This window comes from Trichosurus vulpecula, chromosome 7, assembly GCF_011100635.1.
Source record: "Trichosurus vulpecula isolate mTriVul1 chromosome 7, mTriVul1.pri, whole genome shotgun sequence".
NCBI lineage: Eukaryota > Metazoa > Chordata > Mammalia > Diprotodontia > Phalangeridae > Trichosurus > Trichosurus vulpecula.
In genome coordinates this window covers 72,728,817-72,755,757 of record NC_050579.1, presented here as the reverse complement: position 1 = coordinate 72,755,757, position 26,941 = coordinate 72,728,817, and the positions used below count along the sequence as shown (strand labels likewise).

At 38.6% G+C, this 26,941-nt stretch overlaps 1 protein-coding gene across 1 annotated transcript in view; it reads left to right on the top strand.

Annotated features, from left to right (window-relative positions):
- The first annotated feature begins 5,992 nt into the window (after positions 1-5,992).
- Positions 5,993-26,941, top strand: part of AGL (amylo-alpha-1, 6-glucosidase, 4-alpha-glucanotransferase) — a 74,182-nt gene continuing 53,233 nt past the window's right edge. Inside the window, exons 1-5 of the mRNA XM_036769035.1 lie at positions 5,993-6,515; positions 7,031-7,165; positions 16,651-16,861; positions 17,741-17,907; positions 18,311-18,514. Of these exons, the coding sequence (XP_036624930.1) occupies positions 7,084-7,165; positions 16,651-16,861; positions 17,741-17,907; positions 18,311-18,514 (664 nt within the window). The 5' untranslated portion in view covers positions 5,993-6,515; positions 7,031-7,083. The remainder of the gene's footprint in view (positions 6,516-7,030; positions 7,166-16,650; positions 16,862-17,740; positions 17,908-18,310; positions 18,515-26,941) is intronic.

The window sequence follows — 26,941 nt, the reverse complement described above, 5'->3', positions numbered from 1 at the left end:
AAAGAATTTACAATAATTTTTCAGTTCATGTGCAAAAAATAGCAATCACTTCCATTTACAGATGGATCACAGAAAAAACTGAATTAAGGAAAAGCTAAGCACCTAGGCCAACATCATAGAGCTGCTGATGTGGAAACAGCTTGTAGGGTATTGGCAGATTAAGTGAAAGATATATCTTTTTGGAAGTGGAGCACTCTGGAGGTCCATCTAAAGTCTGGAATCAGAATGTCTGATATGAGATATCCAGAGGAAAAGAACAGGTCTTAGACTCAAGGTTTCAAGACATAAAGGAAGGAATTAGTCATAGAGGAATCGTGAGATCATGGGTTTCAATCTGTATTGCAGATCTCATTATGTTATCTTTGCCCCAAAATCCAGCCCTCTTCTTAACCTCCCTATTACTGTCTGAGACAAGGCTGGGAAACCTGTGGTCTCAAGGCCACACGTGGCCCTCTAGGTTCTCAAGTGCAGCCCTTTGATTGAATCCAAACTTCACAGAACAAATCCCCTTAATAAAAGGATTTGTTCTATAAAACTTGGACTCAGTCAAAAGGCTGCACCCAAAAACCTAGAAGGCTACATGTGGCCTCGAGGCTGCAGGTTCCTCACCTCGTGACTCTTAAAGCACCACCATCCCTCCAGTCAATCCAGATTCAAAATCTTAGTGTCATCCAAGATTAACTTCCCCTTATTCCACTTATCCAATCAAATGCCAAATGTTATCTTTTCTATCTCTATAGCATCTCTTTTTTCTATCCCCTCTTCCTATTCTCACAACCACTAGCTACAGATTGAAATCAATAGATACTTTCTTTACTCATCATGCTGTGCTATCATTCTGTCCCAGAAAAAAATGAAGGGTTTGGGTGAGCTCTTGATTACGATTGCACATTATGGATCTTAGAACCAGTTCTTGTGGAAAGAGAGATTTTTTCCTGTATAATTGCAGCATTCCTGGATCATTTGATTGACTAGAGGAGCCAATGCCAGGCAGCTAGAGGGGGCAGAATGAAGTGGTGCTAATTGATAATGAAGGGAGGAGATAGTTGTGTGAGAGACAAGCCCCCATGACTATCTCCAGAAGGGTGGCATGGGATCCATCTTCCCACCCCTCCAATTTAGTCACACAGTCACTGGGGTCATGTCACAGCCCACTCTTCTGACAGGTGCACATATTTCTACTGTAGTCCCATACAATTGTAGCTTACATTCTAAGGCTTCACCTTACATTATAAGAGGCTCACAGTTGTTACTGAGATTACAAATCTTGTGCATGGCTTGTGGAGGCAGTCCTAGTACTTTTTGTGGAAACACCTGACCTGATCAGGGCTGAGGTTTTTTGTGCTGTTTGTTTTTGTAACAAAAGGAAATTGGTAGTCCTAAGAGTGGTGAGGTTTAAGAAATCTGTAAAGTACTTTTCCTAATACCTTCCTTTCTCTTTAGAAAACTAATCCTTCCTTGAAGTTTCCACTTTACTTCACTTTTTTTGACAGCCTCAAATTCCCCAAATTAAGGGACTACTCTGGGTTGACAATTACTCTTTTAAAATGCAAATGGACTTCTGATCTTGGGAAACTGAACTATTCAGTACTTTCAATGAATTGTTTGAATAGCCTTAGATCTGTACTCCCTACTATTAACAAAACCCTTTCACCTACTTTTTTCCATTCAATTCTTGCAAAAGTCACATAACCAGTGGGCAGCATTACTGGGGCAGTGACCCTCCTCCTCCTCACACTACAGTTTGAATGTACTTTTCACTCCAACATCATGTATCTCCTGGACTGTTTTCCTCCTAATATCTAGCAGAGATCATTGACACTGGAGTACTGAATCATAGTTTTTATGAGACAAAGGTAATAGAAGAAGGTGATTTTTGGAACGTGAAATAATGAAAGAAAGCTTCAGAGAGAAGGAAGTTTGAGTAGCATGCTTTGGGAAGCCAAAGGATAACACTTTGAGCCAGAATTTCTTCACTGGGAGTTACCTACACCAAAGAAATCCAGGCCTGGTTAAAACCAAACCCTACCGAACGCCATTTTTTATATCACATGCAACATGTGAGTTTTTAAAAATAAACTTCATAGGCATAGGAACAGAAAAAAAGTTATAGAGAATACACAGTAAAGAAAGCAAAAGAATACCAAACAATCAATCTGTACCCCACTTGAAAATGCTATCCAGGATCAGTTGGCAGAAAGAGATGTGGTTCTGGAATCAGAGGATTTGAGTTTCACATCTTACTTTTGATGCTTACTGTTCAAGTAACCTCGGTGAAAACACTTTTCCTTTCCTAAGCCTCAAAGTTTCCTCATCAGTAAAACGACAGGGAGTGGCCTGGATGACCTCTGAGGTCCCTTCCAATGCCCTCCTGATATATATTGAGTATATCACATTAGAAATTAGGGCTTAGACTCTTCCTGTGTTGAGAGTCAACATGGTGAAGCAGGTATTGAACTGAAATGTAAAAATCATACTCGTACTCTCTGCTTCACAGAATTGTGAGCAAAGTACTTTGCGAACCCTCGAATACTATACAAATCTGACTTCTGAGGGAAGAAAATGTCAGGGCAACTAAGAAAAAATTAACAATTCAAGGTGGATAAAAATGGGATAGGCTGCTTTGGAGAAAAGTGAGATTCAGTATCCTTAAGGTCTTTAAACGGAGGTTGGATGATCATTGTTGGAGAATTGTAAACAAGATTCATGTTTTGTGTAGAACAGCCCTCAAAGTGTTGTCCAAGTACCCTACAGGGTCCCCAAGATCCTTTATGGGGTTGAGGAGACCAAAACTATTTTCATAATAATACTAAAATGTTATTTGCCTATTAAAACTCTACTCCCTTTTCCAACTGCATAGCTATATGATGTGAGATTTTCTTCATATACCAACATGGCTCAATAGATTGAATGCAGAAGCAGCTATGAGAATCCAGCTTTCTTCCATGAAGCCAGATATTAAAGAAATTTGCAAAAATAGGTAAAACAATGTCCCTGACCTCACTAATGGGAGAGACATCAAGTAAACTAAGTACAAACAAGTTATATATAGGATAAATTGGAAGTAATCCACAGAGGGAAGCCATTAACACTAAGAGAGACCTTGAAAGGTGTCCTGTAAAACAAGGAGGAAGGATATTTGCATTACCTATCTCATTTTTACATTTTTACAATTTATACAGTATGATGGTATGATAACATCATAAACATTAGGACTAAAGAGTTTCCTCACATACTGTTCAAGTCTATTTACATCAGATAAGCTTTGCAGACTTCTAAGAAAAATTTTGTGTGCCTTTTATTTTAAAATCAAACTACCTTCCCTAGGAAGTACACTGATGGAACAATAAGTAAATTTAGGACCTTGTCTGTCAGCTATCATAAATTGTTACTGGTTTTCCCATGTTGACATTTATGTCCTGCAAGATAAGCCCAACACCTAGGTGAACTGCATGTCCTACGTTCCAACTTCAATTGGCAAGGGGGGTATGACAAACACGGTTTTGGCGATCACTGGACTTCCTAGGCAGGGCCAAAGTCCTGAGGAAGAACCCCGTGATAATCCCTAAGGAGGCTGTGCAGACCACAGGACTCCTAGGGGAAGGCCAAGTGGTAATACCCCATCTTAATCTGTGGGGATCATAGGGCTCCTAGGGGTCAGACCCTAAGGAGGACCCAAGTGATGGCCCCTTTGAACAGTTGTGGGGAAATCACAGGACTTCCTTGGGTTGGACCCTGCGAAAGGGCCACGTGATGACCCCTAAGGAAGGCCGTGCGACCACAGGACTCCCCAGAGGAAGACCAAATGGTAGCCCCCTTAATCTGTGGGGATCACAGGGCTTCCTAGGATCAGACCCTAGGAGGACCCAAGTGATGGCCCCTTTGACTGGCGGTAAGATCACAAGGCTCCCGAGACAGGGCCGGAACACCCAAGTGATGTCCCCTTAAGAAGGCTGTGCAGACCACAAGGTTTCCCAAGGGAATCCAGAGTTGTAGCCCTCTTAACACCACAGTAGGGATCACAGGACACTCCAAGGCAAGATTTGGGTGTAAGCCCTAGACGAGCTTCTGCTACTCATTGCTTCCCTTCACTTGACCTTAGGAAGATCCATGTGATTTGCCCAATCTCACCCAAAAAACTCAGCATCAGAGTAGGCAGAGGAAGGCGTTTATTACACTTCTCTCAAGAGTGGGTGTAGTGGGTGTAACCATTCCCTCCACTCCTGCTAGAGTTATGGTTAGTTCACATTCTTTATTTTTTACATAGTTTTCCTAGGTTATACAGTTTATATAGGTAGGATAATAAGGGTACAGAAGCAAAAGTGAAGTTAATTAGATTTTCCTTGTCTGAGTTTAGGAGTAATCTACATTCCTTACTCCCCTAAGTTCCCTCCTTAACATATGCAAATTATGCAAATCAGTAGGTCTGGACTCTTGACCAAGACCAGACCCTAGATAAGCTTGAACTGGTTCAACCTAGTTCCCCAACTGCCTTCTCAAAAAGCATGCATATTTTGATAACTATATCTGAATATAATTTAATTCCTTTGTAATCCTATGTATTCTATTTTATGCATTTGAAAATATCATTCTGAGAAGGGGTCCATAGACTTAACTACCACAGAGGTCTGGGGCACAAAAATAAGGTTAAGAATATCTGACACTAGAGGAAGACTTACCTGATAGGAAGAATAAGAATCATGTATGATGTTTATACAGTGCTTTGAGGTTTGCAAAACATTTTACATATATATAATCTCATTTGAGCCTCCTGATAGCCCTCTGGGAGGTACTTATACTACAGATGTTATCCCCATTTTACAGGTGAGGAAACTGCCTCAGAGAGGTTAAGTGATTTGCCCAGTGATCATACAGCTAGTAATCAATCAATTAACAAGTATTTATTAAGCATTTAGTATATCAGGCAAGGACAGCTGGGAAGTGGTTAGATTGCCCGCCCTGGAGTCAAGAGGACCTGAATTCAAATCCAATTCAGACGCTTACTAGTTTTGTGACTCTGAGCAAGTCAATTAACCATGTTTGTCTCCGTTTCCTCATCTGTAAAATAAGCTAGAGAAGGAAGGAACAAACCACTCCAGTATCTTTGCCAAGAAAACCCGAAAAGGGGTCGTGAAGAGTAGGACGTGACTGAAAGGATTCCGCAACCATGTCAACTGCGCCAGTATCCGGTGAATCCACTAGACATACTGTACCTGCGCCGTCTGTATCCTGGGATGGAGACAAAATGAAAAGGCTTTGCCTTCAGATAGCTGACATCACCACCATCATAAAAGGTAATATTTATATAGGTCCTACTAGGTGCCAGACACGGTACTGAGCCCTTTACCGATACCTAATTTGATCCTCACAAACAATCCTGAGAGGTAGATGCCACTGTTAACCCTATTCGATAGATGAAAAACTGAGGTAACGGAGTTAAATGACTTCCTAGGGCCACACAGCTGGTTAGGTGTTTCTCGGGATGGATCTGAACTCAGATCTTCCTGACTCCAGGTCCAGCAGTCTCACCCCTTCATCACCCTAGTTGCCCCTAGCTAGTGACATCAGGGGTCATAGAAGGATTTGAGCCCGTCTCGCTAAAACCAAGTCCCACAACTAACGGATATTTTTAATTCCAAGCCCCAGCCAGGCTCTCACTTAACCAGCCTCCGAAAAACAAAAACAAAAACCGGGCAGGTAGCTGTCTGCAAGCTTTTTTTATCCACATCTTCAGCCTCTGGGGCGGGTCTGAAGACTCTGCTTGGACTCAAAGCGAGGGGTGGAGAGGTGGAAACGAAGGCTCCAAGATGCCGTGCCATGGGGCACATTAACTTCCCGAGCACAAGCAGAGGAGGCCACAAGAGACAGAAAACTCTCTCCTCCCCCACGCGGTTCCTTTTTTTTTTTTTTTCCTCGAGGGGAGGGGATGGGAGATTCTCGGTCCTCCCCTTCCTCCCTGCCTAGTATGGTCCGGCCCGACTTGGACTGGGCCAGTGCCTCCGCTAGACAGAGACCAAGAAGATGAGGGGAGGGGAGAGAGAGAGATAGAGAAAAAGTTCCCCACTCTCGCGAGACCTTACAGCCTTGACTAGTGGGTCCAGTCCCATCCGGATATCGGCCGTAAGACAAACGGTCGTTCGGGGAAATAGGGGGTGGTCGCGGCCACAGCCGCAGCTCCCGCCCCCTGCCCTCTCTGTCTCTCCCTGCGACAGCGGCCGCCCGCTCCGTGGGGGTGGGGGTGTGAGCGCGCGAGTCTGGGACCCCGGAGCGAGGGCTGGGAGGCGGGGAGAGAGGAGCTGCCGCAGCCGCCGGCCGTGCCACCGTCGCCACCGCCTCCCCCTTCAGCGGGCCGGGCCAGCCCTACTGGTGCCCTTCCCGGCTTCCCTCTGCGTCCTTTGCGCCCCTCCCCCCTCTCGCCGGTCTTCGTATCCGCCCCCCACCCAGCCGCCGAAGCCCCGCCCACCCCTGCTTCCGTCCCTCGGTGTACCGCCGGCTGCACGTACCGCTGGCTCCCCGTAAGTGCTGATCTCCCGGGAAAATAATGCCTTTCTATCTATATCTGTCTTTCTCTGTACATTCTCTATCTATGGAAAGCATTCCGAGGGCTGCAGCTGTCCCCCCGGCCCCCACGCCCCTCCCACCCCTCGGCGACCTCCTGCCCGAATTTGGAGTCGGAGGGGCGATCTCCCACCTGGCATCTCTGGGCAGACTGCTAGAGAGCCGCGGGCGCAGGTGTCACTCACAGGCGGCCGGATTATTTGTCTCCCCACCCGGGTCTCCTCTGAAGCAGACTGCATTTCCGTGCAAATTCCGAAGTCTGCGTTAATAAAAATCCGTGGACTTCTTCGGGCTCTGCCCCTTAGGCTGTAGTTCTTACCAGGATCTCAGGGTCCTCTTTGCAGGAATTGTTCTCTCTGTGTGTCTTAGGGTTTTTGAGAACATGTAAGCGCAACCTTCAACTCCGCTGAAATTAAGGTGGTGGGGGGTATTTTCTTTTCCTCCCCGTTTTAATTTTGTATTTGTTTTGTAGGGACAGTTTATTCGTTTCTGAAGTAATTCTCTTCGAATCATTTGGAAGCCAAAATGGGTCACTTTAAGCAAGTCCGCATTTTACTTTTAAACGACATGGAGAAGCTAGAAAAGACTCTCTTCAGGCTTGAACAAGGTGGGTAGGAAGTTATTTGCTTAACTTTTTGTTATCTTAATTCTGTAGTTATGAATGAAAAAGAATAGACTTCCAAATTATTCTGAGTTTATCAGAGAAAGGAAAAGCATGTACTGCATGACTTTCTTTGTAATAAATGATTGCTGCTGAGTGTTCTGAAACTTATTTTGCTTTTTTAAAAAAAAGACCTAGAAAGGAATTATAATAATCACGAAACCATTTCGTCAATCTCTGCATGCCCACCTCCATAAACGTCTGTTAAGAGTTTCTTATGTAGTGGTAAGAATTCTGTTGCTGATCTTAAAAAAAAATGACACATGCAAATTAAATGATTCAACTCCTAGTTCACATTTGGGGCAGTAGATGTTTATTTTTTAAAAATATTTTTCTTTCAGTTTTCCACATTTGTCCCTAAGATAATAATAAAAGAATAAATCAAACTCATAAAACTCTTGAAAGCCTCTGAAAGCTAGTTAAGGATAAAGTTAAATACAATTACTCTTTTAGTTAAGTGAAATTCTTTCTCAAATAATATTAAAAGTAATACCTGAATTATGATTTTTAAAAAATCAAATTATATTTCTCTGTGATAACTATAGATTTACACTTTTCTTGTCTGAACCTATGATTATTTTAAAATGGTTTCAAGAAATGGGTTTTTCTAAAGTTTTACAATCCTTTGATACTCTTCGCCAGTTTAACCTATAAAATTTAAATTTATATTAAGCAATAAATCCATATCTCTTCATTATTGCACAGACTAGCTATCAAGGCTGTATCTTGAAATTCTTTGAAGTATTGCTGAAAGGAGTTCAGCTGTTAAATTGGTATTACTGAATATGTGAACACAGAGTAGCCATTTTAAAGTTGACTTTTCTTCATTCCTTTGCTTAAAGCCCTTCAGTGGCTCTTAATTGCCTAATCCAACTGCCTTAGCCTGTCAGAGGAATTTAAGAAGCCCCTGCAATTTGGTACTACCCTACTTCCCAGCCTTATCTCATACCACTCCCTTCCGTAGACCCTATGCTATAGCCAAACTGGTCTATTCAGTGTGTCTTATACCTGTCCTCTTCTGTGCCCTGGGCCCTTCTATAAGCCTTTATCTTCCCTTGCTCCTCCCCACACCCCTTGAAACCCTGGTCTAAGATCCAACTCAAATGCTGCCTCCTTCATGAAGTCTTCCCTTATTTCCTCTAATCATAAATGATCTTTCCTTCCTCAGACCACTCATTGCTTTGTATCTCTCTTGCATTCATATATCAGTTTATATTTTAGTTATTTGTATGTGTTCTATGTTGTATCCCTACTTTTAGACTGTAAGATCCTTGAGGTCAAGGATCATGTCTTAAAAAACCTTTATATTTCTCTCAGTGCCTAGCTCAGTTGTACATAGAAGGCACTTATTAAATAGCTTGACTCGAATTCAGTATTTGACACTCTTGAAACCCTATCTGCTCCAGCTTTCACAATGGCTGCATTTTTCTAGTTCTTCTATTTCTTGGACTTCTCTGTCTTTGTCTGATCTCTGTGTTCCAATCCTATAAGGCCAGTATTTCCCCACTTGGATATTCTACCAGTACCTTAAATTTAGCCTGTTCAAAGCCATTTTATTGCTTCTTTCCTCCAGCTTTTCCTATCCTAATCTCAGACTTGGTATGCTTTCTAGCTGCTGCCCTCAGTACTCCTTTTTCAGTCTCCTGGATTAGAAGCCTTGGAATTTTCTTTTACTTAATCACCTTCGTGTCACTAAGTCTGGCTAATAGTTCCTTCAAAATGTCTATTCTCACCACATTCTTGTGTATTACTGCAGAATCCTTTTTGGTAGTCTTGCTTTCTCTTCTCTCTCCTGGTCTGTCTTGCATATAGATATGCCAGAATGATGTTTCTAAAATAGAGCTTTTAGTTTGTTACCTGCATGAGAAACTACAGTGGTTCCTTACTGCTTACCACATGAAGCCCAGTCTCCTCTGCCTGGATCTTAAGGCTCTGAATAATTTGGTGTAGCTGTCCAACATGATAATCCATTGCTCTTGAACACATACCCTCCATGCCACTTACATTAGTCTGCTACTATCCCCTATATATTATATATTCATCCTCATTTTGCTCATGCTATATTTTCCCATGTTTCTATGTACTTTTTATTTCTCCATCTATCCAAATCCTATCTATCCTTAAGACCACAAATTCTACTATTTCTGGTAAACCTTTCTTTAATACTCCAATTTCACAGGTCTTACCTTTCTCTGAATATGTATTGCACTTATAATTACTACAGTTTGGCATTTTAATTGTTTTCCAGTTATTTTTCTTGTGTGTAAACTCTTCCCTCCTGAATTTTAACCTCTTCATATCCCCACAATAACAGTGCTTGTCACAGTAATAGTCACTTGGTAAAAACTTGCTCATTGACACCAGATATAAAGTTAAAATAGTTTTTGATGTATTAGTGATTGCAGAAATACAGTACTGGTCACAGTAGTAGATATTTAGTAAACATGTGCTTTTAACTTGGATCTCTGTTTGAAGAGTGGATTTTCAGGGAAAGGGAGCTGTCTAGCCACAGACCCATTTGGGGATTTCATGCACACTGTAAAGCTGAAATACCCATGGAGAACTACTATGAAGTAAGTTATGGAAACCACCCTAGACTGGATCTGACTTCTACTCTTCCCCTTTGCCTAGGCTGCTCCATACCTCTTACTTTAGTTTACATATAGTTTAGTTTACCTCTGGTATTCACCTCACTTCCAATAAATTCAGTTATAGAATTTCAGAGTTCAAAGGGGGGCCATTTAACTCCAACCTACACCCAAGGAATGACAGAATTTGAGAATCCAGCCTGTTTGAAGACTTCCAAGGAGAGAGAAACTACCATCTCTCAAGTTAGCCCATTCCACCTTTAGACAGCTTGAATTATTGGGAAGATTTTCCTGATCAATACTGAATTGTGACTTCCATCTCTTCTGATTCTGCTTGTTGAGGACAGTCAAGTCTAATCTCTCCTTTACATTACAACCTTCAGATCTTTCAGATAGCTATCATGCCCCATACATCTCCTCTCCCCCTCCCTCCCTGTCTTCTCCACACTAAACATGCATAATATCTTCAGATCTTCATATGATTTGGACTCAAGCATTTTCACCATCCTGATTACCTTCCTTTGGACAATCTAGATTATCACCGTTATTCTTAAACTATAGTGCCCACAAATGAATAAACACAATATTGCAGATGACTTCTGACAAGAGCAGAGCATAATGGAACTCTTCTCCCCCACCTCCCATTCTTGGAAGCCAAGCCCCTATTAGTTTAGCCAAAGATTAAGCTTTTTTGGCTGCCACATCACACTGCTAATTCCTGTTGAGTTTGCAATCCACTAAGACCAAAAAATCATCTTCAACTGCCATCCAACTATCCTAGACCTCTTCCATCTCATGCTTTTTTTTTTACCCAAGTATAAGACTTAAGAAGAAAAGTCTCTCCTCAAAAATAACAGATGAATTATTATTATTTAGACTTTTCTTGAAAACCTCCAGGGTTGGAGACTCCCCCAAAGAAACTCATTCTATTTTTGGATGATTCTGATTGTTAGGAACTTCATCCTTATATCAAGCCTACATTTGTTTCTTTTCACCTTAAAACTATGGCTTGCACTTTTGCATCTTAGGACAGATGAAGTAGAGCAAGTCTTGTCTTTCTTCTGTTGTCTTTCAGATCTTTAATATTTGATGACAGTTATCATGCCCCAACTAAGAATTATCTTAGCTAGATATCCCCACCTCCTTCAACTAATCTTTATATGATATGTTTGCAGGGTTCTTTATGATCCTTTCAGCCCTCCTATGGCTTCTTGCCGGCTTATCAATATTATTCCTAAAATATGGTACCTAAATGAACTACTTACTCCTGATGTGGTATAACCAGGGATACTACAATGGTACTATTACCTCTATAGTCCTGGAAGCTATACTTTTCTTAGTACAGCCTAGGCTTATATTAATTTCTTAGCTGCCCTTTTTCTCTAACTTTGCTGTAAACCAGGGCTGTCCAAAATGCGGTCCACAGGCAGTGGGATTTATGCAGCTCACCTACAAGGATAGAAATTTACATAAATGCTTTAGTAAATGAAGCTGAGCTGCCACAGAGCTCTCACTAAAATGGCAAATCAAAATATATTATCTATTCTTTCAATAAAAACCTAAGGAACAAGGCAATAAACACAACATGAACGATAATTGTGAATATGCCTGTGTAGTTCTGTATCACAAAATATGAGAGACTCTCCGTGTAGAAGGTAGAAGAAGTAAAACATTTATTCAGACACCAAAGAACCAAATCCTATAACCAGTAAGTCCACTCCATCGTAGCAGCAACCAACTTCCAAAACCAGTAAGCCCACTTTATCATAACAGCAGAGAACTTAAAACACTATATCACAGCATGGAGCCTCGCCATCCCATTAGCTTTCTACCTTCCTGCTGCAGCCTTCCCACAAACACACTCACAGCACAGCTAGCATGCCTTCATCTGCTCTCTCCCTCAGCTCTAACTGCTCTGAGCATTTCCTGCTCCACTCTTTTCTGTTCCTCTCCTTCAGCAAGCTCCTCTCACCACATGTGACTTGGACTCCCTGTGACATAAGCAGGTCACATGGGCCTGTTAATGGGTGGGAAAGATCTTCAAATTTACATTACCATTAAAACCATCTAAAATGGCAGTCCTTCTATAGAAACTCCCTTGACTTGATGGATGGTAGTGATTTTCCTCCCCCACCAAATGTCTCTTCAAAAAAACAGCACAAAAATGTACAGATTTTATAAAATATAAATGTATATTTGTTTCTGAATGTGGTTGTTACTGATCAATTATTTCCTGATTGCTGTTACGTGTTTTCTCTTTTCATACCCTTTTGAAATATTGATACTGTCTGTTACATGGATCAAATGAGAATATACACAAAGCACCTTGCTAGCCTTAAAGCATCATATAAATGTGATCTATAATTAATAACTCCTATCAGACCTGGCAGTATAATTCATTAGAAAAGGCATTTGCCTTGATGTCAAGGACCTGGGTTCAGGTAATGCCTACTTCTGCCCCTTATTAGCTGTGTGACTTCCAACATTCCTTTGAGACTATTTTACTTTATGGGAGGGTACTCCATGTAGTGTCATGTGAATAATAGCTTTAATATAATTATAATGTAGTAGAAAGTGCTGGACTTGGAGTCAAAAAAAAACCTAGATTCAAATTCCTCTTCCAGTAGTTCTAAGCTGTGTGATCGTGGATAGCTGTGTTTCTCTTTCCTCAGTTAACCAAATGAAAATGATTCCCGCTTCACAGAGTTTTTGTGAGGATCAAGTGAGATAATGTCTATAAAGTGTTTTGTAAGCCTCAAAGCACAAAATAAATCTAAGCTCTCATTATAATATGGAATGTTATGGCTAAAACAGATCCTAGAGGTCACCACTTTTTTTTTTAATCTGTGAGAAAACTAACATCTAGAGAGATTATATCTGAAGTCACATAGCTAATTAGTGACAAAGTTGAGAATATAACCTAAGTTTCCTGACTCATAGTTTAGTACTTTCACCAAGAGTAGGTCTGAATCTCACTTATCAATATTAATAGTAAGGAAAATGTTAGTGAAGTAATGTAATTAGCAGTTGGGCAGTTAGATGACACAGTAAATAAAGTGCTGGGTCCTAGAGTCAGGAAGACTTACTGAGTTCAAATCTGGCCTCAGGTACTAGTTGTGTGACATTGAGCAAGTCATTTAATCATGTTTGCCTCAGTTTCCTCTTCTGTAAAATAAGCTGAAGGCAGAAATAGCAAACTACTCCAATATCTTTGCCAAAAAAAAAAAAAAAAACCAACTGAGGTCAGATGCAACTGAAACGACCGAATAGCAACATAATCAGCAGTTACATTAATTTAACCTGACTTTCTCCACTAAATTCTTACTACAATACTTTACCGGTCAGTATTTATTAAACATTATGCCCCAGGCACCATGCTAATCACTGAGAGACAAAAATGAAACTGGCCCTACCTCCAAGAAGCTTATATTCCAATGGTATAAACAATATAATCATAGTTTCTCATAGACTCTGCCAGCAAAGCATGTGGTGTCTGGCAGGTTCTACCAAACTGTTGAGCCCTCAAAGTCAGTGTGTCTGAACAGAGCTAATTATCTTTTCCCCCAAATTTTCTCTTCTTTCAAGCTTCCTCAGGCTGTCCTCCCAAGTCAGGTAGATGTCCTTGGCGTCTTTCTGGATTCTTCTATCACTTAACATATCCATTCAGTAGTCACGTCTTGTGATTTCTCTCTGTAAAATGTCTCTCATACTTCTCTTCCTTCACAGTCCCCACCCTAGTTCAGGCTATCATCATCTCTCACCTTGATCACCTAATTGGTCTCCCTGCCTCAAATTTCCCCCTATTCCAGTTCATTCTCCAGCTGTCAAAGGAATTTTCCTAAAACACAAGATCTGCACTCCCTTCTTTAAACTCTAGTGGCTCATACTTTTAGGATCAAATATAAATTCAATTGTTATTTAAAGTTGCTTATAGTGTGATTCATTTCTACCTTTCCATACTCTTACATATTTCTGCTCTCTATGAACAGTCTAGCCAACTGAAATCAGCCAGCATTTATTAAGCACCTATTCCGTACTAAGGACTGTTCTTAACAACTAAGCATACAAAGAAAGGAAAAAACAGTCCCTGCCCTTAAGGAGCTTAAAATGTAATAGGGGAGACAAAATGCAAACAAAATACATACAGGATAAACTGGAGATAACCTTAGAGGGAACATGCTAGCATTGAGGGGCCCTGGGAAAGGTTTAGTTTAGCTGATACTGGATTTCTAAGGGAGCCAGGAAATGAAGGTGAAGAGAAAGAACATTTCAAGCATGGAGGGCAGCCAGTGAAAATGTTCATTCAGGAGATGGAGTGTTTTGTTTCTTGAAGTTCTTTCACCTTTCTTAAACATCTATATAATAGCAAGGAGGCCAGCGTCACTGAATCAAAGAGTATGTTGAAGGAGACTAAGATATAAGAAGACTGAAAAGGTAGGAAGGGGCCAGGTTATGAAGGGCTTTGAAAGTCAGAGAATTTTATATTTGATCCTGGAGGCAATAGGGAGCCACTGGAGTTGATTGATTGGGAGTGGGAGGGGGATGGGTAGCAATGGAGAGCTCTGTACTTTAGGAAGATCATTTTCACAGCTGAATGTGGAGAGACTTGAGGTAGGAAGACCAATCAGCAAATTATTGCAGTAGTCCAGGCATGAGGTGATAAAGACCTGCACCAGAGAGGTAGCAGTGTCAGAGGAGAGAAGGGGGCATATTTGAGAGGTGTTACAAAGGTCAGAACAACAGGGCAACTGACTAGGTAAAGGAGGTGAAGAAGAGGGAGGAGTCAAGGATGTGACATCAAGGCTACCAGCCTTGCGACTGGAAGAAGCTGGTACCCTTCATAGTACTCTCAGTTATCTGGAAATTTGTGTTCAGTTCCGAGCACCACAGTTTAAAGGAGGACATTGGTAAGCTGGAAAGGGTAGAGGAGGGCAGCCATGATAAAGGACCTTGAATCTGTTCTGTATGATGAAGTGTTACACAAACTGGGCATATTTAATGTGAAGCAGAGAAGATTCAGGAGGTACGTGATAGGTGTCTTCATGTATTTGAAGAGTTGTCATGTGAAAGAGACATCATACTTGACTGTCCCCAAAAGGCAGAATCAGGAGCAAGAACAGAAGTAACAAAGAGGTCAGTGTAGGATTGATGTAAGGAAACGCTCCTAAAACGTTGAGTTGTCCAAAAATGGATAAGCTGCCTTGATTTTTCATTTTTGGAGCTTTTCAGATAGAGGTGGAGACAGCCACTTGTAGGATATGTTAAAGTGGAAATTCCTTTTGTGTATGGGTTGGACTAAATCACTAATTAGATCCCTTCCAACTCCCAGATTCTATGATTTTATAAAATACCATTTATAGTAGTGGAAAGAGAAGAAAATTATCACATACTGAACTTGGTCAAAACTCAGATTTCATGATACTTTGATATGGAAAATTTCAGTTGATAGAAAATAGAATATTAAATCTTTGTGATTACTAACACTTGAAGTTCTTTTGCCTTTCTTAAACATCTATCTAGAATTATAATGTTTACTATTACTCTTATGAAACATTAAAGATTCTCTTTTCCAGAGCTTGAACCCATATAGTTTTAGGAAGAGAACATTTGAATAAATTTGGAAGATGATAGCTTTGAAATATCTTATTTATTGTTTCCTGGGAGAAAGCATAGCTAATTTGAGAAAAATATTCCTAGTATAACTATGAGGAATAAGATAGTAGCATCATGTACTACTGTGACCTCAACTATTTTTAGCAAAATGACTTGTTAGCTGTGGAGGTTGATGAAAGTAAACTCATTTACTATATAATAGTTTCATTTACTATGTATAAAGCACATACAACTAAATGTAGTCGTTCTCAGTGATAAACTTTTAACTATTTGGATGGCTGTTAACCTTTGTACTATAACTTCTTTGAATTCATGGACAATCCAGGAAGCATTATTTGTATAAACTGAACAAGGGACAGGTTATTTAAATACGCTCAGGCAGCTGAACTCTGATACTTGTATTTGTTCAAAATGGCACCATTTTCTTCAGTGAGAAAATAATCCTTGTATTGGTGCGAAGGAAGTTTTATAATTCTTGTGGTGACTTAAATATATGTTTGTAAAAAATTTTATTTTTAATTGTTTTTCAAATTTTTAAAAATTATTCCAGTAAATGACATCACCTTTTGCCTGTTATTATCTTTCATGAATTTGATTCCTTTGAAAGTCAACAAATCATAGATTTAGAGCTGGGAAAGGACCATCGAGGTCATTTTATCTTACCTCTTTATTTTATATATGAAAACATAGGCCTAGAGAGGTTAAATTATTTTTCCAAGTTCACCTAGGATAAGTTAGAAGCCGTGCTGTCCTTTAAACTCATTTCTTTGGATATATTATATAAAGTGAGAGATGTGATATGGTCCCTAGATTTCTAGCTAGTCAATTATTGACCATATATGGTAAGATTTTTCTTCTTTGGAAAATTGTGCATATTTGCATCAAATTGAACAGTGTTACTAAAGTCCATTGATTTGTTCATGTTAGGTATATCCCTATATGTAAAAACAAATTATCTGTTTCATTGGACAAATCCAGAAATGTGCAAACACCTTTGGACGATCCATAATAAACTCTGAGGTTTTCTGTGTGTTTGGATTTAGGGTAGGCCTACCCTACCCTACCCTAATCTTTGTCCAAAAAAAAAAACCAAAAAACTATGTATTTTGGACACAATCCTGCCAAAAAATAATTGTATTAATTAAAATTATTTGTGCGCTCATTTAAATGTGCAAATTTTATATGATTGCTAAGAATTACAGTGACTTTATTAACAACTGGCTTTTTCAGGTTTTGAACTACAGTTCCGATTGGGCCCAACTTTGCAAGGAAAGACAGTTACTGTCTATACAAATTATCCAAATCCGGGAGAAGAATTTAGTCGAGAAAAATTCCGGCCCCTTGCTTGGGAAAATCCAACAGAAAGGGAAGATGATTCTGACAAATATTGTAAACTTAATCTTCAAAAAGCTGGATCATTTCAATATTATTTCAATCAGGAGTAAGTAAAGCCTTGTACATGTGAAAAATGTGGATTTAAAATTTTGTGCCCTTAATTTCCCAAAAAATAAAGTATGAGTAAAGGCAATGAGATTTTTTTTGAATGCTTTCTTGCCATCTGATAAAGGGTCATATCACCTAAATTCTAATGAGCAATGGAGTACTTTCCGCATAGCATAAAGTGTTACAGACACTTGTTTGACAGATGCTTATTGAATATTATACAAGATAGTTAAAACTCTTTGGTATCTTACACTATCATTTAATAACATAAATTGATCAAGAATTTTTTTTGTCGAAATAGATATTTGGGGAGTTCTAGTAGCATCTTTTTACCATACCTACAACATAATTTTTATTTTTTTTATTCAGCTATAAATTCTGCTTCATGAAACTTTGTGTACATTTCGTAGGACTTCTGAACCTCATTTAATAAAGAACATATATGTATATATGTGTATATATATGATTAAATTTATACTTGTACCTTTAATAATATTACATAGCTTTTTAAAAAAAACATTTTTTAAAGAAATCTTACTCAACAGTATTGAGCAAATATTCAAAATTGTTTTTTAATTGCATGCTTCTGATATTTTAAGGCCTGACTCAGTAAAAAGAGAGAATAACAACTTTTACTCTGTTACTAAAACCTGAATTCTGAGGGCAGTAAATTTTTTTTGAAAAAGAAACAAATAACATAACTATAAAAACTGGGCAGAGATTAAGAAATGGAACAGTTTATTTTGGGATATGCTTACAATTATAGACTATAAATGTAGGCTTTTATAAAAGAACATTTAAATCTTTTAACTCTAAAAAGAATAACATAAATTATATTTTCATTAAGTTTTTTTCTTTTCTTTGTTTTTTGTTTTAGAAATGAGAAGAGTGGTGGAGGTTACATAGTCATCGACCCTATTTTACACATTGGAACTGATAATCAAGTATTACACTTGGACTGTGTTACTCTCCAGACATTTCTAGCCAAATGTTTAGGACCTTTTGATGAATGGGAAAGCAGACTTAGAGTTGCAAAAGAATCAGGTAATAGTAAATTTTTCTTAAAATGTCATTAAAACTACACATATTACTGTTTTCTCCTATAAAAAATTAATTGCAGGTTTTGGATACTCAGTTTCAGTTCAGGTCTCAGTACATTTATTTATGTGTCACAAATATACGGTGACAAGTAATAAAAGTATGTCATTGTCATTTCCTAAGGATTTACTTTAAAATGTAAAAAATTAGCAGCAACCTAGTAGATGAGATCTTATTGAATAAATATTTTTAATTCTCATTTTTAAAATAAATTTTTATATGGAAAAAGTATTCTTACATGTGTTTTATAATTTCTATAAGTATACATTTTATATGTTTTTATTTTTATTATCAGCTTAAATTTCTTCTCAAAGTTAGTAAATAAAATAATAAATAAAATATTTTGCAGGTTACAACATGATTCATTTTACCCCACTTCAGACTTTGGGGCTGTCTAGGTCATGTTATTCATTGGCTAATCAGTTGGAACTGAATCCTGACTTTTCTACACCTCATAAGCAGTACACTTGGAGTGATGTTGGACAACTAGTAGAAAAAATGAAAAAGGAATGGAACGTTCTTTGTATTACTGATGTTGTCTACAATCATACTGGTATGAACTTTATTAAATTGGTTTTATTGACTTTTTCAAATACTTTAAACATTAATTTTATTATTGTGAGACAACATAGTCCTGGAGAGTATGCTTTTTTCAGAATAGTTATCACTTATCCAGTATATTCTTTTATTTTCAAAGATGATGTCACTAGTGGTGTTTGCAATCTATAGAGTATGAAAGTAATGAGACTAATTATTTGAGGAAGTTTATTCAAGTGGGGAGAAGTGATCATAGTAAAGACATATTGCTATACGTGTTTCATTTGAACAACGTATTGGATTCTGCCTTTAATTCATTCAGCTATCTTCTTTCATTTTATGAGTGAGTTCATCTCATTTCTATCCATGGTTATGACTAGCTGTATGTTTTCCTCTGTCCTGTTCTCTTATTTTTATCTCTCATTGCCCCATTCTCCCTTCTTTACAAAGAAGATGGTGAAAGAGGAGTGTACTTAATACTAGTGATCTGCTACTGAAGCAGTCTATTTCTCTTCCACTGCCCTTCATCTGTTCCCTTTGCCCTGCCCCTTTCACAGATGTTTGCTCTGTCCTTCCTTAAATCTCGTGCTTCATTTCTTCCAGGTTCTCTTATAGACTTTGTTGCTAGGTCATTTTTTGCTTCTGAAGCTGTACTTGAACTTGTGGTATTACTTTTTTCTTCTTCTGGCTTTATCTCTTGAGCTACACTCAGTCCATAATATTTTTTAAGTTTTGTTTAATATAGTTTATTTAATATATTTCTTTGATATCTTAGCCACAGTTCTGGAATTGGGTTTTTGTGTTTGGGATGTACTCTGCTTCTCCTCATACTCTTAGTTGGTATAAGCAGGCCCTACTTGGTCCAGAAGACAGTGGCTAAGATTAGGCCTCTCATCCTGCAGTAATTCTTCCTGGGTTTCGATTTAGTTTCCTGGTGGCTTGACTTGGGTTTTGGCCTCTTCTGTCTCTTTCCTCTTTCACAGTCACACACCTGGAGTTGACTTTGCCTTGACCAATGCCCCAACCAAATGTTGTCATTTGTGTTGGTAACAGGCTTGGTAACAGACCCAAAGTGCTCTTGCAGTGGTTTGGGCCTGGGCTTGCCTGGGTCATGGTCTGGCTTTGGCTCTTGCTATGAATCTCAGCCTCTAGCATGCAGTGCCTTCTGCCTACCTTGTCATGTCTTCACTCAGAACCTCCACAAGTTTCTGGCAGTCTTTTTATATAGTCCTAGACTAGATGGAGGAGTTTATAGACATTTCTCCTTGGTTTTCTTTATTATTATCCCTTTTCATATGTTTAGAACTTATTGGGGTATTCATATGGTAGACCTGGACTCCTTTAGGTCCAAATGTGCTACCATCTTAATTGACAGTCCCTAAGCTATATGATCTCAGAGTCCTTTCTCCTCTAAATTTCTATTAATCTATGGATGTCATGAACAAAAATATTACTCTTGGAAAAGATTTAAAGAAGGTAGAGAGTTTCCATACTTGTACAAAATAGCTCCCTCATCATTTAGGATGAAAAAATCATAAGATCATAGATTAAAAGCTGGAAAGGATCTCAGAAGCCATCTAGTCCAACATGCTCATTTTACAGATGAGGAAATTGACACCCAGGAATGTTAATTGACTTGCCCAAAGTCATACAAAATGGTGAAAAGGTCAGAAGTTGGGTTCATTCATATAAAAAATTAATTTGGAGAGTGGTGTGCAAAGCCATATTTCTGGATTTTTTCCCTCAAATACCAGAAAATAATTAGAATAGGATATGATTGAAAGTAAATAACAATTCAAAATTAAGTAGTAGAATCGTTTTCTCCTCCCACCTGATACCATTCTCAATTTGTGAAGTAATACAGTCTGCCTGAAAAAAATAAATACAACTAGGTAAAGAGAGTCAGTTTCCTTGCAGTAAGAGCGCTTTTTGTGACTCTGTTCCTTGATAACTGGTTTCAGCTTTCACAGCTTCTTTGGCATGATTCAAGGTTACCCCTTTGATTCTACCACTCTACCCCATTGCCACAGTTTTGTGAAACTTTTTGGAAAGCTTGTTCCATAGAGTTCTTACATTCAGTAAAATGTGAAAAAGGAAGGGTTTGTTGAGAAAATGTTGATACTAATTAATTCTCCTCTTTGGAATATTAAATATTAAATTAGATAGATAGTAATTACATACCACAAAACAGGGACTTTATAAATAAGTTTAATTTCCTACATTTTTATTGTGAAATGTCCTCAATTTACTTCTCTTTTTATTAATAGAATATTCTATAAATTTAAAACTTCACTTGAACAAGAATCTATGAGTTTTTTTTTCACTGTATTTTAAGCCCAAAGGTGTTCTATGACCAAATTAGTTTGGAAATACTAGTCTGAAGAGTTCAGTTCAGCTAAAGAAACAAACTTACTCAAACAGAAAATTTGAGCATGAGGAAGATTTCTGCAAAGACTGTCATTCATCATGAATGAGCACAGTGAAAACTTAGACTTAACCTTTGACCTTACAAGCAAAGCTGGATAAAATACTATGTTTTTGAAGAAAGTAGTAAATAGCGATGAAGTGAGGTTTTTTTCCCACTATAACCCTGATACAGTGTCAAAGTCTTCAGTAGAAATTCTGATATCTACCAGAATACAAGAAAATATGTTTGCCCAAAGTCGAAAGAGAAGACTGTTGATTTGTTTCTTCAACATTGGCAGCATTCATTCATTTACCTAGCAATTACTAAGCACCCACTATCCCAGAAATCCGAATTGTCATTCAGAGGTTCAGAACATAGACATGCTTATGTGTTCAAGAAATGGTGTATGATATAAAAGAAGGGAGCTGTGACCTCATTGGCTTCTTCATGACAGTGCTCCAGTCTACTAGCTAAGAAGAGACTCAAGACTCAAATCTGAGTCTCCTGACTCCAACCCTGAGGAGTCCAAGTGCTATAACTCAAAGATGAAGACTGAGAATTTTCAGATGAATGTGCTACAAGACTATGAAGATAGCTCCACGGTAAAAGTTTCAAAAAGTGTTTTTTAGCAATGGCAACGCTGCTGAAATAATTATAGCATTTACAGATGCCCTTTAATAGGGAAAGTATTCATTTGTATTTAAGTTCTGTAATATTCCTTTAAAAGACATGTAACTTTAAGGTCTAAAAGTTTAATCAAAAAGACCAATGAGCAGTAGTGTATATAAGGATTACTCTTTGAATTATACTGATACAGCTATTTGGAAAGTTTGTCATTATTTGAGTCTTTGCCTCTTTGACTCTTTGACTTGATCAACTAGACCTCTTTGCTTGATAGCAAATGAGGAATTGGGGAAACCAATTATGGTAGCATGGAGTGATGTTAAAGAGTGAAGGGCTTTATTTATTTGGATATCAGTGGAAGTATTCCCTCTTCCAAAACCAGAATAGCAAGTAATTTCTTAACTTGCTTTAATAACAAGGTAAAAATTTAGAAGGTTAAGAAAAACAGCAAAGGGGAATTCTGTTCTAGATTTGTCCAATACCCAAACAAAACTAGTTGCTGAGTTGGAAATGTTGGGAATTCTGAGGATGAGGTTTAGAATTTAGAATTGGTGATAGATGAAAGGAAAACTAGCCCTAATCTATCCCAACAAGAGTGGGATGATTTCATGAATGAAATTCTGAAGTTACAAAAAGATATTCTGATGAGGAAAAAGGGAACTATCTAATGAGTCTGATGGTGGATGCACAGAGAACTCATTAGCCAACTTGGATCTACAAAAGACATGTACAGGTGATGGACACACAAGGGTGAGTGATAGAAGATGAATATTAAAATGAGGCATAGTCCTTTTAAAAATAGTTTTAGAAACAACAGAGTTCAGAATGAAGTTAGTCTGGCCCCTGCAAAAATAGTTTTAAGGACAACAAAAAGATTTTTTTTTAGTGCTTAGTTGGGTAAAGGAGGATCAGAGAGGGAATCAAGAAGCATTCAACAAGCATTTACTAAGCACTTACTACATTCCAGGCATAATGTTGAGCTTGAAGATATCACTACAAGCAAAAGAAAGAAAGTCTCATCCTTGTGGAGATTACATTCTAATGGGGGAAGACCACACACAAAAGGGAGATGAAAATTTTGGGGTGAGGTATCTTTTGGGATGGCATAGTGGTAAAATCTGAAAATTCAGAAACAGAGCCAGGAGGGGAATGAAAGTTTGCCAGCCTGAGCCCCTCCCCAAAATGGAGGGTCAGGGAGGAATTCACCAATGGGAGAAAAGTTCCAGAATGACAGATTGATATTTGAGGGTGAGGAGGCATCAGGCACTTAAGGACATTCCAGAATGAGACAGCAGCCCTTGGGGGCAAGGTCTAGAAAGTCAGAAGCAGAGCAGGGAGCAGAAGAAAGGTTGGCCAACCTGGATCTCTCCAAAATGGGTGTCCCTCGACTAGGCAGAATGATGATAGAGGTAAAGCAGAACTATAAAATTCTTAATTTACTTCTGTGTTCTTTGCCAAGGACAATAATCTTTGGAATAGAAAGGCCTAGAACATACATTACTAATGCAGAGCTAGTTGAAACCCCATATAAGTAAGGAGATGGTAACAGAGCTCCCAGTGCCCTTGATGAGTTCAGTTCACCCAGCCCAGACAAACTATACTCAGGCTACTAAAAGAATTGGCAGAGGGCTGAGCCAAGATGGTGGAGTATCAAGAAGTGACGCTAACTCCCTTCCCCCAACTCCAGATGTAAAAAATGCACCAGACCAAATCCTGAGGGAGAAATTGGGGCGGGGGGGGGGGTGTCACAGTGAGTCATTTTTCCAGTCCAGGTTGGCACAGAGAGATCTATGGACACTAGGGATTAGGTCTGGCCAGGACTATGACTGTGCAGGGCACTCTAGTGCAAGGAGAAGCTATATATCAAGGCAAGATGAGGTCCTGATTACTGTGAGGCACCGGGGCACCACATGCAGGGTGTGGGAATAGGTGCCTAGCAATTTTGTGACTCACAACCCAGTTCTAGGTCACAGATGTAGATTGTTTTGAGGAGACAGTTGGTGTTCCAGAATAAAGAGACAGAGATTGTAGGCCTTAAGTAGTGTATTGAGAAAAGAGGGAGTTTAGAAGCAAGCAGCAGTCGTGTGTCTGGACCACAGAAGCAGAGCAGGGTCTCAGTTCTAGTTTCTAGCCCAGTCTAAAAGAATTCCACCATAAAGAGCTAATATGGTGACAGGGATGCTCGAAACACAAACCCAGAAGAGAAGATTGACTCTAAAACTTCCACAACAAAACCTCAAAGAAAACACAGCTTAAGCACAAGTACAACTAAAACTCTTGGAATATATGAAGCAAGAGTTGTTTTTTTGTTTTGTTTTTTAAGTTTAAAATGTCTTTACAAATGAAATAAGAGCAATAAAGAAAAACTTGGAAATGAAATGAGGGAGCATCTAGGTGGCACAGTGGATAGAACACTGACCCTGGAGTCAGGAGGATCTGAGTTCAAATCCAATCTCAGACACTTGACGCTTGCTAACTATGTAATCTTGGGCAAGTCACTTGACCCCAATTGCCTCACCAAAAAAAAAAAAAAGAGGGAAATGAGAACTATGAAAGAAAAAATTGAAAAGGAAATTAACAGCTTGGCATGAAGAGGCAGCTAGGTGGCTCATTGGATAGAGCACTGGGCTTGGAGTCAGGAAGACCAGAGTTTAAGACATGTACTAGCTGTGTGACCCTGGACAAATCACTTAACCTCTGTTTGCCTTAATCTACTGGAGAAGAAAATACTAAACCACTCCAGTATCTATGCCAAGAAAACCTGATGGATAGTATGATCCTTGGAGTCACTAAGAGTCAGACATGACTGAATAGCAACAACAACAAAGTATAAAACCTTTCCCAAGTAAGAAACTCTGAAAATCAAAACAGACCGAATAGAAGATAATGATTCCATGATAATAACAAGAAATATTAAAACAAAGACTGAAAAAAAATATAAGGTATCTCATAGCAAAAACAGCTAATCTACGTTTGAGGAGAAAAAGAAATTTTAAATTTATTAGATCATCTGAAAGTCATGACCAAAAAGATAACCTAGACATCATATTTCAAGAAATCTTAAAACTATCCAGCTTTCTTATGGTCAGAAGGCCAAATGGAAATACAAGGATTCACCAGTGACCTACTGAAAGAAACCCCAAAATGCAAACTCCCAGGAATATTATAGCCAAAATCAAGAGATTCCAGGTCAAAGGAAAAAAAATACTTCAAGCAGCCAGAAAGAAAAAATTCAAATGCTGAGAAGTCACAATCAGGATCGTAGGCAATTTGTCAGTTACCACTATAAAGGAGCAGAGAGTTTATAATATGATATTCCAGAAGGGAAAGAATAAACTTACATTCAGGAATAAGTTACCTAACAAAACTGAATGTAACTGTACAGGGGGAAAAATGTGCTTCTAGTGAAATAGAAGATTTACATATGTTCTTGGTAAAAAGCCCAGAGCTCTTGCAGAAACTTTGAAGTTCAAACACAGGAGTTAAGAGAAACATAAGGGGAAGCAGAGCCAAGATGGCAGAGAAAAGCCAAGAAGTTTTCTGAGCTCTCCCCCAGTTTCCCTCCCTCCCCCTGCTTTCCCTCAAGCCTTTAAATGGATTCCAAGATGACCAAACCAAGAAAAAGATGGAGTGAAACAATTTTCCAGCTTAAGATAACTTAGAATGGTTTCAGGAAAAGTCTTTCTCACTCAAGTAAAAGGGGGCAAGCAAGCAGGAGGCTCTTAGCCACAGCACAGATCAGCAATTGAGGCCTGTCAGTCCTGGCTCAGCAGGCCAGTGACATAGTAGGCCAGCTGTAAGGCCTTCAGCCCCAGCGCATAAGACAACGCCAGCCCTGGAACCCAGGTCACAACAGGTGAGACAAGACTGGACCACCCCAGTGCAGTGGGCAGGCCACCAGCATCAGAGGTCCCAATACAGAAAGCCAGTGACAGGCCCCTAACCCCCAGCACAAGACGTTTGGGACAGTGCCTCCTTGTGCCCCAGGAGCAGAGCTCAACTTTAAAAGTCATAAAATAGATTTTAAAATGAGCCCCTCCCCCCTCCAAAAAAAAAAACCCAAACCAGAAAAGAGCCCTAACTATAGAAAGCTAATATGGCAACAGGGAAGATCAGAACACAAGACAACAGTGTCAAAATGCCTACATGCAAAACCTCAAAGAGGAAGATGAACTGGTCTCAAGCCCAAAAAGCCTTCTTGGAGGAGCTCAAAAAGGATTTTAAAAATCAATTAAGAAAGGTAGAATTGAAATTAGAAACAGAAATGAGAGGTATTCAAGAGTCAACAGCTTGGAAACAGAAGGACAAAAATTGACTGAAGAAAACAATTCCTTAAAAAATACAATTGGCCAAATGGGGAGGAAAAATCCATTGAAGAAAACAATTAGTTAAAAAGTAGAATTGGCCAAATGGAAAAGGAGCCAAAATAGAGAAAGAAAATTATAGACCAATTTCCCTAATGAATATTGATGCAGAAATTTTAAATAAAATATTAGCAAAGAGATTACAGCAGTTTATCACAAGCATAATACTCTATGACCAGTTTTATATCAGGAATCCAAGATTGAGTCAATGTTAGGAAAACTATCAGTATAATTGACCATATCAATAACAAAACTAACAGAAATCATGATTATCTCAATAGATGCAGAAAAAGCTTTTGACAAAATACAGAACCCATTTCTGTTAAAAACACTGGAGAGCACAGGAATAAATGTTTTCCTTATAATGATAAGCAGTATCTATCTAAAACCATCAGCAGGCATTATATGTAACAGGGATAAGCTAGAAGCTTTCTAAATAAGATCCAGGGTGAAACAAAGATGTCCATTATCACCACTATTATTTAACATTGTACCAGAAATATTAGCTTCAGCACTATAAGAAAAGAAAAAGAAATTGAAGGAATTAGAATAGGCAATGAGGAAACAAAATTATTGATCCTTGCAGATGATGTGATGGTATACTTAGAGAATCAACTAAAAATCTACTTGAAATAATTAACAACTTCAGCAGAGTTGTAAGATATAAAATAAACTCACATAAATCACCACTATTTCTAAATATTACTATTACTAAGAGATAGAAAGAGAAATTCCATTTAAAATAGCTGTAGACAATATAAAAAAGAATTGGACATTGAGGGGATGCCCATCAATTGGGGAATAGCCAAACAATTTGTGGTATATGAACATAATAGAATACTGTTGTGCTATATAAGAAATGATGAGCAGGTGGATTTCAGAAAAACCTGGAAAAACCTACATGAACTGATTCTGAATGAAGTGAGCAGAACCAGGAGAACATTTGTTTTTTTCTTTCTCATGTTTTTCCCCTTTGGTTCTGATTCTTCTTTCACAACTTGACTAATGTGGAAATATATTTAACATGATAGTACATGTATAACCTATA